At 34.9% G+C, this 19,974-nt stretch overlaps 1 protein-coding gene across 19 annotated transcripts in view; it reads left to right on the top strand.

The window, feature by feature from the left end:
- Positions 1 to 19,974, top strand: part of MAST4 (microtubule associated serine/threonine kinase family member 4) — an 880,607-nt gene that overhangs the window by 612,191 nt on the left and 248,442 nt on the right. Inside the window, exon 2 of one of the 19 annotated variants that reach the window (XM_074200318.1) lies at positions 3,678 to 3,758. The exons of the other annotated variants lie outside the window; for them this stretch is intronic. Within the exon in view, the coding sequence (XP_074056419.1) occupies positions 3,678 to 3,758 (81 nt within the window). The remainder of the gene's footprint in view (positions 1 to 3,677; positions 3,759 to 19,974) is intronic. 19 annotated transcript variants of the gene reach the window in all.

Genomic DNA, 19,974 nt, shown 5'->3' with positions numbered 1-19,974 from the left:
CAGCTCTGTTGACTGCCTTTTTATTTATTTTTTTTTGGAACTGATTAACTCATCTGTCTGCTTCCAGATTTTATTTTGCTGCAGCTTGGTGAAAATGTCCACATTTAATCTGTGGCGCAGAAGTTAAGCATGTTCTGTGATCCAGAAATTGTCTGTGCATTTTTATTTCAGATCTCTTGTACAACGATAAGCAAATAGGTTGAGTATATGTTTACTTACATTTGTGATCTCTATTTTTCAAATGATGGATATATTGAAATGAATATTCATCTGAAAGGAAGTAATTGGAGTATTCTCTTGTACCTTTTTAAAAAAGGTATTTTGCAAAATTACATTTTAGAGAAATCTGAATTCTAGTTTTCTTATTCGGAAGTAGTTCTGAGAATTGCAGAATTACAGAATTAGACCTGCACTCACAGACTAGTATTGATCATTCTTTGGGAATCCCACAGATGCGTCATCCTAGGAAAATTGTTTTCTTGAACACTTAATAAGGGCATTGCTGCTGAAGCAATTTTTTAACATTTTAAATTTTGATTTCAATTTAAAATTATATTTAATATATATGCTTATGATTCTCTTATTCTTAAAAAGTTGGCAGCCTATTCCAAGTTGCTGGATTTGTCATTAAATAAATAGAATATAACATCTCCCCTTTCCCCTCCCCCAATCTATTTCCTCATGCCACTGTACTCTCACTATTATCATGAAAATATAGTCAACTTATTTACCTATTCCTCTATCTTTCCAAGTATATAAATATGAAGCTAGCATTTCTCTCTCTTTCTCTGTGTGTCTCTGTCTCTCTATCTTCATGGATGTATAGACTCCAACATTTAACATTTGAATTTTTAAAAAATATGTTGTTACATCATTCCTTTTTTGAAAGTAGTGACCATATTCAATGGTCATTTGTCTTTTTTTCTTTAATTCAAGGAGCATTTTGTTGACTTTAATGTAGGAAACATCACAGTAAACTTTTTAGTCCCATATTATAAATTATATGTCTGAGGAACACTGGAAATGTGATGACTTGACCAGAGTTGCATTTGGAAATTGGGGTCATAAAACAAAGGCATTTCTGACTTTTAGATGTAGGATCAGAATATATCCACAAATAACAACACCCTCATCCCCAAGTCTACTATCAATGATTAAAGCCATTCATATTAACTAGGTTACTATTATCACTTGGGGTTATTGAGGCAAAAAAATTATACACATCTCACATAAATGTCATGTCAATCTTAATATGTAATTTGCTTTGATGTTTTTGTTTACCTCAGATTATGAAATTGGTCTTAAATGTTCATAGCCAATTTCCCATTCATGCAGTAACCTAGTTCTGTGTTTGAGCTACCACTTCAATTTTTCTTTTAGTAAAAAAAAATATATATATATATATATATATATATATATCCCATTCCCAATGAATTTTTCAGCCTAGATTGGGGCCCTAGTTTTCACATTTAGTGTTTTTTTTCAATGACACTTGGATTTATACTTAAGAAATAATGTTTATTTTCAAGACAGTTCTTTGAGCACTGTATTCCTAGGGCTTATTTTCCTCTGACTCATTTTATACCACCAGATAATACAATCCAGAATGACCTACTAAATAACATCAAACCAATTTTGTTCCCTATTATAGAAGCCATCCTACTGGATTTAAGTTGAAAGTCTTTGTGGTATATGATGGGACAATGAAGCTCATATAGTTTATTCACTAGAACTCCTAAAGCTCCTGAACCCTTTTGCAAATTTCTTTCCTCTTGACCATATGAATCTTGCCTTATAATTTTAGAGAAGGGATATTTTAGGGAGGAATTAGATTTCTTGGGGACTGAAAGATTTCAGATGGTAACATCCATAGGCACAATAAAAATATGTCATTCATGGCAGAGATAACATCAGCACTAGATACATCCATTTCAGGACAAGAAGGGGTGAAGAAAAATTTATTTGGAAATGATGGTTATGTTTAATAAACATTTTGAAAAACTTTCCAGTGAGCTGCTAAGTTTTTATATTTTTTGTTTTAAATATAGTGTATTAGAGTTGAGTAACTTTTTCTTTTGTCAATTGTTTGGTTGGATGCTAATTATTCAAAGTATTGATACCAAACCAGAATATAGTTTTCTGTTTAATAAATGTCAGTAAATTAAATGAATGTAAATCACTTTGAATTTCAAATTAACGTGCTTTTTAAGTCAAATATATCCAACTCTCCATTATCTGAAATAATAGTGTTAGGGTGAGAATAGTTCATGTACATCTACAGATAAGTCCCAAGACAGCATTTTAGTCACAGTTCCAAAGATTCTGTGTAAGTGAAGGACAAAAGTAATTGTAATTCGCTAACTTTTGACATAGTTAAACCAGAGACTGTGGTCCTTCCTAGTCTTGTAATTAGAGAAATTTGAAGTAGAAATATAGGGAGTTGACTAAGCTTAGTACCCCTTACTCAAATCCAGTTCATGTGCTTATCATGGCATCATCTCCCTGGCCTCATGGTCTTTTTCAGGAATGAAGGACAAAGGGGTGGCTAGGTGGCATAGTGGATAAAGCACCGGCCCTGGAGTCAGGAGTACCTGAGTTCAAATCTGGTCTCAGACACTTAATAATTACCTAGCTGTGTGGCCTTGGGCAAGCCACTTAACCCCGTTTGCCTTGCAAAAACCTTAAAAAAAAGGAAAAAAGGAATGAAGGACAAACATCATCATCTAATAAAGAATGATCAGAATCTCCTGTTGGAAATTCTCTCCTTCATAGCAGGTTTTCCTGTAGTTCAATCCATCTTAGGTGTATATACAAGAGACTTGATTAATCCTTGTAAATGAATCAGGATTTGAAGGTAGTGTCAAATTCCACTTTCAACATAACTTTTGCCAGAACCTTTACAAGTAACCAACTTGATGGAGCTAAGTTTTCTTATTTTCTCAAAAGTAAGATTAAAGACACAGGGGGGAAACTACACACACACACACACACACACACACACACACACACACATCTAGGTTTTTTAAAATGTTTTCATAAATTTATAATATATATAATATATAATTTATAATATTACTGAATAATGGAGAGTTGGCTAATTACTCCTTCTAATGGTAGAAAATGGAAGCAAGATGTAATAGGCTAGGTACATTTGAGAAATAAAATAATTTGAAATAGATTTTAATAGGTAAACATTATTGCATACTGATGTAAGTGTAAAGGTCCTTTAAAAATTACTTTGTGAAGCAGAGACGCTTTTCATGAAACTCAAATCATTCTATAACAGACTTTATTTCTCTGACTTTTGACTTTTTTATTATTTGGTTTCTATTTTCTTTTAATTATGTTCCTGATTTTCTAACATTCCCATTTGGTAGATAGAGCAAGCTCTTATTAGAAATGTCATTAGATTTTCAGTCATGGAAATTTCAAATTTAAAAAAATGTGAAGTTGTGTTATAATAAATTAATTGCTGAAGTTTTTAAATTTTAAATTTTGAAGCCTGGTAGTTTTGTTTATTCTGAATTTGGGGATAATAAAATATATGCTGAATGGTTGAGTTCTAGAACTGAATTCTACTGGGTTTCTGGCTTTGAGTGACCAAATCCTTTAAATGACTCATGCTGTTTTTTGCAAAATTCTTTTTTCACTTGGATTGACATTATTTTAACTTTCAGTCTCACTCCAAGAAGTCTGAGTCCAACCCCAACCAGTCCCTGCAGTCCCTGCAGTCCTCTGTTCGCTTTTCATTTTTGGAGGTAAGCAAGTGAACAACTGCTTTTGGTTGGCTTGGTGTTTTTTGGTTTTTGGTTTTGCTTTTATGTTTTATTTTTGTTTTTTTAACCATTCTCCCCAAAGTCCTTCTTTTAGAAGCCTCTGTAGGTGGGGAAAAATCAGAAAGTCTCTCAGTCATCATCTTCATACTCATTTGTAGCTTCATTCAATGAGTGGTGAATATATTTTTCAACATCATAATCTAGTATAAAAATAAATCAAAATAGGAAGTTGAATGAATTCAATTGAACTCCTTAAGTCCACATGAATTCACAAGATCAATGTGCCTGCCATCCTTTGGCTCTTTGACTCTAATTTAGTTGGATTGACTTAATCTCTTCTCTACATGAAATGTCAAGGTATTTTCCCCACATTAGAGAGTGCCCTATGCAGGATCTCATTTAAAATGAACAATCACTTCCTTATAACTAAATAATTCCATGTTTTTGCCTTGTGTTTAGTACATCTAAAAAGTGATATAATGATACTATCACAAAGATACCATTTTTTCTTATAGTGAAACTTCATTAAGATTAAATTTACTCACAGTCTGTCATGATTTGTCCATGTTTGGGTATAATCTTATCCTTGTTTGCCTTCATAAAGAGAACCAATCTTATCAATAGGAATATTTTTAGAGGATTTAGTAAAATATGCAGTTTCAAGCACTGCAGTAATAGCTTGTGATATATAGTAAGTTTGTTAATTATAAACTATTCTTATCTATTGAACCCCTAAGGACCACTAGGTTCTTAAAATAGGTTACTAGGTCATACTCAAAATATATAGCTTGGTGATTTTGACTAGTATAAAAACCAACATACTTAGAACATGAACTTATATGTGATTGCAATGAATATACTTTTTAAAAAAGACTACAATTTACCTTTCACTCTTCTAGTATAACCTCTGCCTACTCAAGATAATGGTCCAAGTTTGTTCCATATGATAAAAGAAAAAAACAGCTTCAGAACCCTTATTTCATAAAAAAAGCTTAATTAAGGGCCCAAGAGGAATAATAAATTAATTGTCCATGGTTACCTAGATAGTAGTGGAATTGAGTTTTGAACCAGACCCTCTAACTTCAAGTTCAGCATTCCTTCAATCCTGAACTTCATTTGTGATCTGATCTACCATTGCACTTTGCAGCCCATCACATTGGAATATATTGAAAAATTATCATTTCTCTCCTCTAAGTGACTCAGAAGATAGAAAGTACTTGGGTCCTAGAATTTCTATAGGCTTTTCAGAGTTGAATAGGATATTTAAACTGATAAATTACTTTAACTTGTCTTTAATGTATTTCCAATTCTTAGAAGAGTATCTGACTTTCTCAGTCAACAAACACCTACTTAGAAAGAGTATATATGTGTTTGACAGTATTCTCAGTCCTGGGAACATAAAGCAAACTAACAAGAAAGCCTTTGCTGTTGAGGATTTTCCAATCTAATAGTGTAAGACAACACATAAAGGGTAGTTGGAAAAGGGATGGTATAATATCATAGTATAGAAATGAGATAGAAGTTATCAAGAATAGAAGTTATCAAGACTTGATTAGAGGCAAGATAAAGTTATAAATAATTCACCTAGCAGAGCTGAAGAACCTAGGGACATAATTCAAGTTTGTGATGGTGTGAGTGTGGGGAGGCCAGAATGATCATGAATGATTCTGTCATTGATTTACTACTTAATCAAGAATGATGACTGAAAGATAGGTGGAGGGTTGATAAACTAGTTAGAAAGTTATTAATTATATATCTTCCACTGTACCAAACAATTGAGGAACATTGAAAGGGAAAATCCATTCCTGCCTTGAAGGATCTTACACTCTAATGGGGTGTGGTAAGAAATGACAGGTTAAAAACAAGTCTTTATAATCTCTGAAGGATAAAAAGAATATAATCTTAGAGGGAATGCCTCTAGTAGATGCTGGAGGGAATGAGGAACAAGTCTCCTTTGAAGGTGAATCTTGAGAGAAACCAGGGATCCTAAGAGGCAATAGTGAAGAGGAACATTCAGGGCAAAGTTACAGACATTGGAGATGGAGTTTACATGAAAGAAAGAGTAAGTTAGCTATTGGGAATGGATATCTACTTTATCAAAGGGGATATAAATGCTATGAAGAGGCAATTGATGCTAATTATAGTCAAAGTACCCAAGAGGAAGGGGAGCATCCTTTTAAGGGGAAAGCTAAACCTATGAAGTCACAGCTGGGTTGCCATATATCATAGTTGTGTAATGGGTTTCATTAGCATGATGGTCATCATTCTAATCACACAAAATTATCTCAAGAGAGCTGTTGAAACTCCATGTATTTATTTAACACATACAGAAGTGGCTGCTCATCTAAGCATCAATTGAGGTTCATTTTACAAGTCTAAAAGAAAAAAAATTGGAGTTTGGAGATCCCATTAGACCATGGGACATTGACCTCTTACTACTTTTTTATCTCACTGAGTTTTAAGGAGTAATCAGGAGCTTGGGAACAAGGTACAAGAATCTTCACAAAGGATTCCCATGGAATTTCCTCCTGTAATCTACTTCTAGAATTAATTTCTAGTTGCCAAAAATGGGGGTAATGTGTGGAGTGAGGTAGGAGGGGGGAATAGAAGAAGGATTTCAGTCACAAAGAAGAATAGGTAGACATTGTGGTGAGATTCCTATATCACCTTTTATTTGGACTAATATGGTAGTCCACATCACTAAGGCTTTTTTGGGTTTTTTTTTCCTGTCTCCCCGATGGGTTTCCCAGTCTGAGTATTCAGAAAAGTAAAATGATTATCTAAGGATGTGTATTTCTTAGCTTTAAGAATATGAAGAAAATTAAATTCTACTGGATGAAAAGCAGGCCTTATGATTAATATTATTAAATTATTTTTAATAGGAAATTCTGTGCTATTTCATATTTGCTAATGGATGAAAATTCATGATTTGTAGTTCATTTGCTGAGTGATATTATCTTACACATTTTAGCTTTAAATGAAAATGATAACAAAGGTTGTCCACTTCTGGATTTAAAAAAACAAAACAACAGAGCAAAGAATATCTCTCTCAGCATTAGAATTTGTTAATCTTTGTTGCTAGGGTAAGGGATGGAAGTAATAAGCTTATACCACATACATTGCAATTTGTTATTGCATGTTTGCTATTCATAGAAAATCTGTAAATGTCTTGTTCTTTTAATTTATCTTGTTGTTTTTGTTCATTAGATTGCAGTGGATAGGGAACTGAATTTTTTTCCTTACAATGATTTGTTCCCTTTGGGAATTATACAGGAGGGTCCAGCGAGGGATGGTAATCCTGCACAGTAGCAATATTTGTGCCCTTTTGAGGCGCTGCTGACAGCCACAGTTTCTAAATATGGCAATAGATGATCCATTTCCTTTCATAGTAAAGCTTTGCAGGCAGGCTGCATTGAGACATGAGTCAGCACTCGTCTCCAGTGAACTGAATGGGCCTCTCCTGGCCTGTTTTCCTCAGAGTTTCCCCAAAATATGATATCATGATAGTTCTGAGGAAGTACAGTTTCTAACTGCATTTTATAATTCTTTACAGACAGGTCATAGGACTGTAAGAAATGACTTAGCATCTAGTATTTCTGAAGACAGGTCTGAAAGACTCAGAGCAAAAGCAGTTAAGGAAGGCAATCAGTGTAATTTTTCTTGAAGTCAAACAAGGTTTCTTTAAGGTTTCATATTCTCTACTATTACACAGATTAGGACAATGAGGGTCAAACCTTAAAACTGTAGTTTCAGAAAACCCAGTCATTAAGTATTGCAACCTGTATCTGAGCAGAATGATCTCTTTAGCATCCCTGACTACTAAGCCTCCCCTTGAAGACATCCCTTGATGAGAACTCCCTCCCTCCAAACCAGTTAATTGCAATTTTGGCTAGGTGTGATTTTTAAGCATTTTTTTCTCTGTATGCAACATTACCAAAAATAGTTGTGATTCCATCTTTGTGGAAATCTCCCCTGGTGTGGATACATTCTAGGAAGTTAATTGAATCACATACAGTTAAGTATCTTGTCCAGAGGTTAGATTTGAATCTAGGCATTTTTATCTTCAAGTCCAGCACATTATCAGCTATATCTCTCTTTTCTTTTACACACACACACACACACACATTCCCTTGGTGAAAATGCCACCCCTCAATTTGTGCCCATTGTCCCAGTTCTTTCCTTTGGATGAAAGCACAAGTATAATCTTTCTTTCATAAGATTGACACCATCACAAACTTGGAAGATAGTTGTTATGTTTTTTTTCCCCATTTCTTCCCCCTGCTTTTTTAGGACCTTACCCATCCTGGTAACTCTCCTGAATATAGCCCAGATTGCCAATATCTTTCTTAACATCAGGAGTCCAGATGATGTAAGTTCCTTCAGATAAGGATTGTCTGTCTGTCTATTTTTTTTTCTTTTTAGGTCTTTGTATCTCTAGTGTTCACCACAATGGCATATAGATAGTGGTAGGTGCTTTACTGTTCCATTATTGTCTAAACAGGGAAATTCATAACGTCATGGTTTCACATCAATTCCTTTTTAGGGAATAAATGCTTTCTTATAGAAATTATTTCTATTTATGTCACCAAAATTTTGTTAATCTTATTTTATTTTTTTTAACCAATTGTCCCTGAGGAAGGTTAAGTTGATGGGATACTATCTATCTAATCTCTGAACTTTTTGAAATCTACCCTTCTGGAATGATTAAACTGGGCCTGTGTTGAACCTTTCCATATCTTTCACAGGCTCTAATAAGGCAATTCCTTTCCATTTCTATTTGAACAATCAATTGCTCTTTATTGATTAAAATTAAGTTGAAAATTTAAGTCTCCTTTTCTTCCTTCTGAAAGATAAAATTATTAGGAAAAATATATTTGTTTTTCTTCTATTAGCACCTTTCTGGGTAGTAGGTGTCCCCTTAGCCAATCCCCAGCATTGATATCTTCTGTCCCCAGGCCACCTTTATAATCTACTTTTGAATCTCAAGATAGATAGCCTTTAATAAACCACCATCATGCTATCATTCTGTTTAACTTTTCATGGTTCTGCTTCCAATTGTTTTCCTATGAATGGGAACTCATCAGGCCATCAATTCAGACTTTTTATTTTTTAATTTATTTGTAAATTTATAATATTTACTAGATCATCAATTTAAACTTTATTTTTAAATTCATTTATGGTTTTATAATATAAAATATTTCTCATAGTTTCTGGCACATACTAGGTGCTTTGTCATCATTATTATTATCCTTAGCATTACCAAATTGTCAAGGACAAACTAGATTCCAACATGAAGAATGACTGAGCCAGAGCCATTGTCAAATATCCAGGGACTGAAGTATGGAACCCATTTTAAGACATTACATGACCAAAGACTCTCTTGTGACACCACCACATTAGATGCTTCCCAAACACAAGTCTCTATGGAATTACTAGGATCTTCAAGATATCAACCTAAGTATTGGTAACACGGGTGTTTATCAGTACCGATCTATCTCATCTATGATTACATAATGAAACACTGTGGATAGGAGCTGTTCTTTGTAGCATTTTATCTCCTATATAGACAGACATGTAATCAGTGATTATTGGTTGGCTGAATCAACCAAGAAGCATTTATTAACATTGGGGTAATGTATTAATCAGTGCCCTGGTAAATAAAATAATGAAGACAAAAAGGAATAGAAGGCAATAGATAATCTAGTTCATCTTAAATTCTGTTTTCTCACTTTAGAATAGATGTCAACCAGTCAGGAGTGGCTGCAAGTCTTTTTTTTTAATTTTATTTATTTAAGGCAATGGGGTTAAGTAACTTGCCCATGGTCTCACAGCTAGGCAATTTATTAAGTGTCTGAGGCCAGATTTGAACTCAGTTCCTCCTGTCTCCAGGACCGGTGCTCTTTCCACTATGCTATCTAGCTGCCCACAAGTCCTTTTTTTCCCTTTCTAATTTTTATTATTTTATTCAACCTCTTTTTCTTCACCTTTTCTTCTTTTCTTTCAAAACCTGAAAGTTATTAAAATGTAACCAGAGCTAGTGGTAGAGTCTATACATACTTCCTTCCCTACCTATTATCCTTTTTTTCAATGGTTGCAATGTCACATTTTATGTTACAGTTTTCTAACTATTACCTATTTGATACCTCTTGAAATAGAGTAGGAATGATGTTTATTATCATTTTTTGGGAAAATATACAAAAGTGGCCTTTCTTGGGTGTGGTCATCTGATAGACTAGGATAGGACATTCAGGTATTTAATTTAAAAAACAAAACTTTCTGTTAGCCTGTCAGAAGATAAGAAATATATTTTGCCACTGAAATTAAAACAGGGAGAAAGGGAGAAATGTTAAGAAATAGAGGAAAATTCAGGGGCGGCTAGGTGGTGCAGTGAATAGAGCACCAGTCTTGGAGTCAGGAGTACCTGGGTTCAAATCTGACCTCAGACACTTAATAATTGCCTAGCCATGTGGCCTTAGGCAAGCCACTTAACCCCGTTGCCTTGAAAAAAAATCTAAAAAAAAAAGAAATAGAGTAAAATTTGATGGACACTATGCAAAATAGGATTCTTAAAATGTTTATTTAGAAGGAAATAAAGTAAGAGTAAAAGCCTGATGCCACAGTGGACCCAAACTGAACATGTTCAGTACCTGCCTGAATCAGAGGAGGGCATGTGAGGAAGTTCCATTGTGTGACTTAGAACAATCAGAATGTTTTCTCATGCCACAAGGTCTGAACAATGAGAATAGTCAGAGAAATGTTTTTGTTTTGTTTTTACACTTTGTGTCTTGACTCATTTATAACCCCTAGTTTCCCTTGAATGCCCTTTGCACCCTGCTTGATGCTGGCAGTGAAAGAGTGTGAAACTGGGAGACTTGAATGGTTGCGAACTGGAACTAAGCAGTAGAGTGATAACTATTGCTGCCAAGAATTAGACCAATGGCAGAAGAACTGCAAGGACATCTTCAGATCCAAGTAACCAGGATCCGAAGTGCTTATGAATGATAATTATTATCATAAAGGACATTTATACAATTTAAGATTTTCAGAAAGTGAGAAAGAGCTACTGTATTTTATAAATTACTTTTTCTTTTTTATATCTTAAAATATATATTTATGACAACACTTTCTGGTAATTAAAAAAGTGAAAAATATAGTGACTGATTTAAAATAGGAAATGGAATGAAAAATGACATAAATATTATGTTTGTTGTACCAAAAGGAATTATAAATATGTAAAATGAAGAAGATAAACATTTAGAAAATTTATATGAACTAACAGTAAAGTTATCAGAATCTAAAAGAACAATATAGATTTAAAATGTAAAGGAAATAAACTAACATAAAGTTGGATTACCATATTTTTTCTTTTTTTAACATAGAATGTTTTTATTTAAATAGTAAAGGATATAAAAGATTCTAAAAAATTTTCCATTTCTAATAGTTAAGTTTTTTCAAGACTTATAAAGTATAACTTTTTTTAAAGTGGACAAACATTTGTTTTCTCTTCCTTCCTCTTTGTTTATAAAGGAAAAAACATAAAGGCTCTGAAACAAATGGACATATAAAATAAATCTACACAAAAAATACATCTCATTCTACATCTTGATTTCCTGTCTTATTCGTCTTCTGGAATCATGATTGCTAAGTGGCAAGTGTCTGAGGTCAGATTCAAACTCTTGTCCTGACTTCAAGGCCATGCATTATCTACTGCATCACATCTGTTTGAATCACAACAGGAAGGATTTAAAGTAGACTGAGGACTATTTCATGAAAAATGTTAGAAAGAGATTTTTAGCGATCAGAAACTTCTAAGATTAGAGAATTTGGAGTTAAAAGTAGGAGGACCTGAGTTCTCAGCCTGTTTTCTCATCTGTAAAATGAGTGTTAGACAAGGTTAGAAGGGACTGAGGTCCCTTTCAGTTCTATATCTATAATTCTTTAATCTTATCTGACTCCTTCATTGTCTTACTTTGTCTTACTTTCAATCCAAGCAAAATGGATTTCACTCCAATGTAGAGGTACAAAGGCATAGATTTTGATGTTTTAGGGTTGGAAGTCACTTAAATTAGATTCTATTTACATTTTAAATGGAATAAAATCTCCTATTTGGTAAGGTACTAAACAAGATGGTGGAGCATGTCCCAGAATTTGGGCAATCTCATCTATCAGTGTTGTCCTTCAGAGACTAGCTGATTGACTTTTTTTCAGTATAATAAATACGATAACTTCTCTTATATTGTTTGATGTAATGGGGAAATTATTCAGCTTAGACTTGGATGCTTCTGAAGAACTCCCTAACATTTTGTTAGTTTTCATCATTCTCTTTTAAGGTACTTAGCAAAGTGTTTCAGGAGGACTAACCCCTATAGTATGATGGCTTGCTGCATCTTTTTCAGGGTTGCTTAACTACCTGTGGTTTTCACCTTCATCCATCTCTCACCTGTGACTCCAAAAAGCTATAGCATGCATAGAGAAGGTGGGGAGTTCTGCTATATAGCTCCTCGTATTGGTGAAATATCAGGTCCAGGCTAAAAATCAAATCAGTAGATATTTTTTAAAAAGCCTACCATGGGCCAGGAATAGTACTTTTAGCTGCTAAAGATACATAGACCAAGATGAAACAAAACCAAAAATCCCCAAACTATCTCAGCCTTCTAAGAGCTTACATTGTATTTGGGGAAAATGCTCATATAATTAAATTTTCTCTACATTAACTACATCAACCATTCCCAGGATGTTGGGTTTCTCACCCTCTTCCCCCCTCCCACCCTCCCCCTCCCCTTCCCCTTCTACCCTTCCCCTTCTCTTTCTCCCTCTCCCCTTCCCTCTCTCCCCCTTCTCCCTCTCTACCCCTCCCTCCTCTCCCCCTCCCCTCTCTCCTCTCCCCACTTTCCCTCTTCTTCTCCCTCCTCTCCCTCTCCTTCCGTTCCCTCTCCCTCTCCCCACCCCTTCCCTTTTCCCCCTTTTCTTGTTCTCTCTCTCAAGAAACATAAATACACACACACACACACACACACACACACACACACACACAAAGAGTAATTTGGTCTGAGAGGAGAGATAGACCCTAACTTTTGAGTGATTTCAAGAAGTGGTAAAAGGAGAGAGTTCATTCCAGGCCTGGAATAGAGGAGCAAGCTGATGGAAGATTCATTGTCTCGGATGACATCTGGAAAGTAGGCTTGCTTTGTTGAGCCATTGAGAATAAGAATGAAAAGGGATGCATAATAAGCCTGAAAAAATAGGCAAAGTCCAGATTGTGATGGGCTTTAAATGCCAAACTGAGGAATTTGTATTTTATCCTAGAGGTAATAGTAAGTCACTGAATTTTTTTTACAAAGGCTTGTGTCTGGTACACTAATGTTATTAAAAACCATCCTGTTTGCATAGGTTGCATATGCATACAGCTTAGAATGAAAATAATATGTTTATGCTAGATTTTGGTAATTTCTGTTTCCAGGGTGAGGGACAAAGATAATAAGCATATGTCCCTAGTACATCACGGGATGTCATTATTTTTTGTTTTCTATTCAAACAGAATCTGTAAATGTCTAAAAACATCACCTGATTGCTAAACCTCTTTTTCAATTCATTTACTTTTTAGTATAAGCAATGTCATTTGTCTTTTTTATTGTTCTTCTCCCCTCCCTTCCCCTTTCAATTTGTGGAGAACATTGGAAAATCTGAAGGAGCTACTACCAGATGGCTTTTTTTTCATATACTGCAGATACCAGTGTTGTACTCACATGAATGTGATAGCTTAATGAATTTTCTTATGCATTCCTGAGTTTTATTTCTGAATTGCAATGTAGGACAGACCCTGTTTTATGCATTCTTCAAAGAATACTATGCATTCTTCTTGCTGTGCTAAGAATTGGATGACATTATTGCCAAGTTAGAGACTGGGAGGGTCATGTTTACTGTGCTAGTCATTAGAGGAGTGTATATAGTGAAGAAGGGGCAAGAATTACTGATGGTTCTGACCACCATTAGCCTCTGTTCTCCCCCCTTTCTCCCCACCCCCTCCCCATTCCCGGGTGCTGCCACAGAGAATGAGGTTTGTGATGCTTCCAAGTGTATCAGCAAGAGGCCATGAAGGCAATGTCCTACAGTGGCAAGACTGCTGAATTTTAATCTTGAGTACTGGATTCAAATCCAACCTCTGACACTTATTCCCTTTGGAACGCTGGACAAATAATTTCATTTCTCTTCGTTTCATTTCACTTACCTGTAAAATAAGAAGGTTGTCTTGGATGACCTTGAGGTCCTTTGGTGGATGGGGCAGGGATATAGGAAGGGAAGGGGTCCAAGCAGTGTTCACAAGAGAATTGCAAAACTTTGTAATCTGAGTTCTCTTTGAGTTGAGACTTTATATTCAGTAAATGTTTTTTGGTTAATTAGATTGATTTATTGATATACAGAAAGGTGATATTTGGATAAAGAGCACTCATTCAAATCTCTCATAGTTCTATATATCTTTAAACTTTTTTCTTTTTATCATGAACTTAAATATCTATATAAAGTTTGAAATCCACAAAAAAAGATTACATATGAAATTGAACTGTTATATGAAATTTATATATATATATATGCAACATTTAGCAAAATGATAACAAAAGCACTGCTTGTCTTTGTTACCTTCAAAAGTTCTTCTACCCTTTTCTGTGTATTTTTCTATTTTTTTTCTTTTTTTTCCTTTTTGCAAGGCAATGGGGTTAAAGTGAATTGCCCCAAGGTCACACAGCTAGGTAATTATTATAAGTGTCTGAGATCGGATTTGAACTCAGTTCTTCCTAACTCCAGGGTCAGTCCTCTATCCACTGTACCACCTAGCTGCCCCTGATCTTTTTCTATTTTTTCTGTTTTTGTGGTTTTTCTTTTCTGTGTATTTTTAAGTGCTTCATTGAGGCTCTTTTCTCTTCTGGCATTATTATAATTATTCAATAACTTCTTACCCAATGGTAGTGATGCTTTGTAATAAATAAGGCAAAATAAAAACCTTCAGCATTTTCACCATGTTGAATTTCACCAAAATATGTATTGTATTGTGTACTTATATGCAGTCAAGTCCATCAACTCATTGCCAAGAAGCAAGAAGTATGCTTCTGATGTTGATTGTTTATTGCATTAACCAAAGTTTTTAAACCTTCCAGAGGTGTTTTCCTCACATAGTAATGATATGTAATTATAATGATAATAATTATATAAATTTTACCTTTAGTTCTAATTACTTCCCTGCCTTATTAGATACATTTGGGCAAACCTGGGAATATATATATTTCTTTAATAATTTCTTACAGGATGTAATGCTATCATTGCATTCATATACCATAATTTCCTCCCATTGATTGGTGCATAGTTGCTTGTAGTTCTTTGGTAAAACAAAAAGTGCTAATATATTTGAGCATATAAATCTTTTTCCTCTATATTCAACCTCTTTGGAGTAAATGTGTGATAGTGGCATCACTGAGTTAAAGGGTATATACAATTTAATGAATTTTCAGATACAGTTTTAAATTGCTTTCTAGAAGGGTTGGACCACTTCACACCTCCAGCAACATTGTATTAGTGTACCCGTTTCCCCACAATCCCTCCCAAATTTTCTTCTTTCTTTATTTTTAGGATAATGGAGATGAGGTGGACCTTGAGAATTTTAATTTTCATTTGTCCTGTTAGTTTGGAACATTAGTTGTTTTTTTACCTTCCTCCCTCCCCCTGCCCCCTCCTCCTTCCTCCCTTCTTCCCTCTGCCCCCTCCCCTTCCTTCCTTCCTCCCTCCCTCCCTCCCTCCCTCCCTCCCTCCCTCCCTTCTTTCCTTCCATGCATCCATCCTTCCTTCTGAAGAGGATATTTTATCTACTAGGAGTTCCCTATATAGATGAAATCTCCTTTTCAATTTTTATTTTTCACCTATGACCTTCTACATTTATGTCATGTATTCATTTGTAGATTATTAGGATATATAATATGAAACAATAATTTAAATCTAATTTCTGTCAGATTACATTCTAGTTTTTTTAAGTACTTCTACTTTATCTTATCCTCTAATTCTCACTAATTTAGGCAAATTGCCCCTTGTTGAAAGGACCAAGTTTGAAAAGAAAGTAACTGAAATTAGTCAGGAAACTGAAATTTCAATTAACATTCATAGTCTACTGCTATGAAGTGCTCAGTAGAAACATGCTTTCTAAGAGCTTTCTGTGTAGCACCATAATATTTTTTCTGATACTCCACCAGAGGTTAATGTTTCTCACCCATCCACTTAAATGATTTTGAATTTATTATGTATATTGTTTTAGGCATGCTTAATAATAATTCCTATTTATCTAGCAACTACCATTCCAAACCCTGTGCTAAGGACTTTATAAATATTATTTCATTTGATGCTCACAGAGATAGGTGCTGTTATTATTCTCATTTTATAGTTGAGAAAACAGAGAAGTTACAGTCAAGTGACTTGCTCAGGGTCACAGAGTTATTAAGTCAAATTTAAACTCCCTTGTGGAGGCCCAGCATCCTCTCCACTGTGCTACCTAACCCCCCACTACTTGTTTTATGTAGAAAATGTGTGCCCTTGGAAGGCACTTCTTTTTTGTTTTTGTCTTTTTAGGCACCCCCACAATGCTTCTACTTGTTCCTCGTAGGTTTTTATTTAATAAATCACGTAGGTAGAAATAAAGTGTGTAGTCAATCCCTTTTCCTTTCACTGTGCAGTGCCTCAAAAGAAAAAGACCCACCCTGAAGATCATAGTTTACACACTTTTTTTTGTAGAAAAGGAAGAGGTAGAGAAATTCTAAGTAAGAATTTGCCCAAGTCCTCCAAACTTTTATCAGTTCCTTCATGAATCTGTTAGTACTTAGTAAACTCCATGCAGAGAAGGACAAAAGAAAAGATCAAGAAAGTATATCAGAAAACAAAGTTCAAAATTCAGAAAGGCAAACTTGTCAATAACTCCCACTTAGATTTCATGATTTTCTTCTTCAGGAAGAAAGTGAGAAGGTGCTAGACATGATAAGCAGCAAACATCAGAGACTAGGAACTTTTAATGTTTTGTAATACACAGGAAATAACTTCACAACCAAAGAGGAAATGATTTCCTAGTTGGCTGTTTATGTGCAGGCTGACTTACTAAAACAAAAGTCACCCATAGAAAAGAATTTGATGAGAAGGTCCTACATATGGTTTCAGTAGCTCCTACCTGACTATTCAAATAAATTGTTGGTGTTGAAAAATGAGGTATGCATTAAAGGGGGAAAACCATTGATTCTCCATGTCACTGACCCTGTTCAAATAAATTGTTGATACTGAAAAATGAGAAAGGGGGGGGGATTTAAAAGGGGAAAATCATTGATTTTCAATACCACTGATTTCATTCAAATAAATTATTGATGCTGGAAAATAAGAAAGAGATTAAAGGTGGAAAAGAAAACACTGATTCTCAATATCACTGTTTCCTTCAGAAATTTAACTGTGGTAAAAATAATTGCCTCAACTTCACAGTCAAGGATTATATAAGTTTATAACATAAACTTATTTGTAAAATATTTTTGAGAAAGATATGGATGTGCATGGTGTCACCTCAGAACAATACTCTCGTGTAGAAAAACAAGACTTCACAAAGACTCCCCAACCAGATCCCGTGGGCATTCATATGTGAAATTGATTGAATAGCAATGAAAATGGAATAAATTTGGAATATTGGTCGATATTGTTTCCATAATGATCTTTAAAATAACTGTAAGTTAGTGGGACCTTGCCATATTTGGACATATCTCAGGATGTTATGTGTTAGATGTGTTTGATGAAAAGGCTCTAGTGGCATAGAACTGCTGGTCAGTTCAAGTATACAGTAGTAGGTAACACATGAAAATGCTGGGGGAATGATTCTCAGGTTACCAGAAAGAAGACAAGATCTCTCTCTCTCTCTCTCTCTCTCTCTTTTTAAGTTTTTGCAAGGCAGTGGGGTTAAGTGACTTGCCCAAGGCCACACACACACATGTGGCTAGGTAATGATTAAAGTGTCTGAGACTGGATTTGAACTCAAGTACTCCTGACTCCAGGGCCACTGTGCCACCTAGCTGCCCCAAGATATCTCTTGAAAAAAAAAATCACAGAAAATATTCTTAAAGGGACAGGAGAGTATATTAGCCAAGAAAACTGGCAGACTTTTACAGTTTTCTATAGCAAACCACATTTTACTGACATAAGTTGATTAAAAAGTATAGATAGCAGAGTTCCCACTATATTTATGGTTTGTTACTTGTATTTTTTAAAAAGTGTTTAACTTGGAAGAACTAGATGCAATCTTAAGGTCTTTACTCAAATGATCATTCACTTAACATATATTAAGTGACTGCTATGGGCTAGGTACTGTACTAGGTTCTGGGAAAACAAAAAGACAATCTCTGCCCCCAACTATTATCACCTGATGAGAATTCAAGATTAGATAATTTATGCAAACCAACTTATATACAGAATAAATAGGAAATAATTAACAGAGGGAAGGCAGAAGAATTCAGAGGAACTGGAATAGTTTTCCTACTGTAGAACACATGTGGGGAACCATTTTCTTTCATTTGAATATTTATAAACATCATTTGAGGGCTATATTTGGCCAAACATTTAATTTATTCCTCCCTAAAAAGTTATTCAACTTACTGAGTTTCAAGTCCCGCCTGTGGTTGCCTTGGCAATGCCAGACCAATATGGCCTGCTGGTTAGAGGTTCCCAGCTCCTGCTGTAGAAGTTAGGATTTTAGTTGAGAATTTTAGGCAAGCCAGAGAAATTAGTAGTCAGAGAGGAGGAGGGATGGCCTTGTGATCATCATTGGGGGCAGCCAACAAAAATGCCCAGAGTCAAGAGATGGGTTTTTGTTGGTTTGGGGAGCAATGTATGTAGAGGTAGTAAGATATGAGAAGACTGGAAAAGTAGGAGGGGCTACAGTTATGAATGATTTTAAAAGTTAAACAAATATTTGATGCTGAAGATGATAGAGAGCCACTGGAATTTATTGAGTGGGTGGATGACAGTAGATCTTTAGGAAAAATCATTATGGTGCCTGAGAGGAGGAAAGGATTGGGATGGGGACAGATTTAAGATGCTTGAGTGCCCCCTCACCAGAGGGCATTGGTAATGAGGGCCTGCCCTCAGTGGTGGCTGTGTCAGAGGAAAGAAAGCCTCTTCTATTCATATGTTATTATCATATGTGATTCATTGCTAGTAGTTGATTTGGGAGTTGTCATTTATATTACTGTTTAAACCAAACTTACATTCCAATAGACTTTTTGTGTATGTTGCTTTATTTTTAATATAATCTGCAATAGATTCAATATTTCTTACTAAATACTTGTGTATATTATATTATGGTTCTAGGAGAGACATACTTTCAACTATCTTTACCTTATTTGGTCTTGGCTCCTTTTCAACTACACTTTTTGGTTAGTTTCAGCCAATAGATTTTAGGGATCTTGTTTCTTATACATATTATAGAGTTATTAGGCATTTGGAGAATTCTTGTAGATATTTTTATATTGAACTTTTTTTAAAAAAGAGAAGAATCAGGGGGCAGCTAGATTGAGTAGTGGATAGAGCACTGGCCCTCTAGAGTCAGGAAGACCTGTGTTCAAATTCTGCCTCAGACACTTAATTACCTAGCTGTGTGAGTTTGGGCAAGTCACTTGACTGCACTGCCTTGCAAAAATGAGAGAGAGAGAGAGAGAGAGAGAGAGAGAGAGAGAGAGAGAGAGAGAAACATCAACTTGATATAAAATACATTGGAATGTCACTATATAAGTTTATAGCACAGTAGAATATATGACAGGATCTTATGGGATCCCCATTCCTGAGATCTGAAGTATTGAAATATAAGAGGAACTTTTTATATAAAGCAGTAGCCCACAGTATGGATCCCAACAGATCCTTGTTTATCATGTTGTGATGGTGTGTTGAACAGATGTCTGAGTAATTCTAAATACTTGTAGGTGTTTGATCTATTACAGACATCTGCCATCTTCTCAGGTCTCTCTCTCTCTCTCTCTCTCTCTCTCTCTCTCTCTCTCTCTCATGAATGTGTGATTCCAGAAAAAAATAGATTTTATGATGATTATGGATCTAGACACTGATAGGTAAGCTCAGTCTTTTGCAGAAATAGGTTTCTGTCAATAATAGAATGATCTATATGAATAGCATTTCTTTACCT

This window comes from Macrotis lagotis, chromosome X, assembly GCF_037893015.1.
Source record: "Macrotis lagotis isolate mMagLag1 chromosome X, bilby.v1.9.chrom.fasta, whole genome shotgun sequence".
Taxonomy (NCBI): domain Eukaryota; kingdom Metazoa; phylum Chordata; class Mammalia; order Peramelemorphia; family Peramelidae; genus Macrotis; species Macrotis lagotis.
Note: the sequence above shows the minus strand (reverse complement) of the source record. Positions and strands in the feature narration are given on the sequence as shown.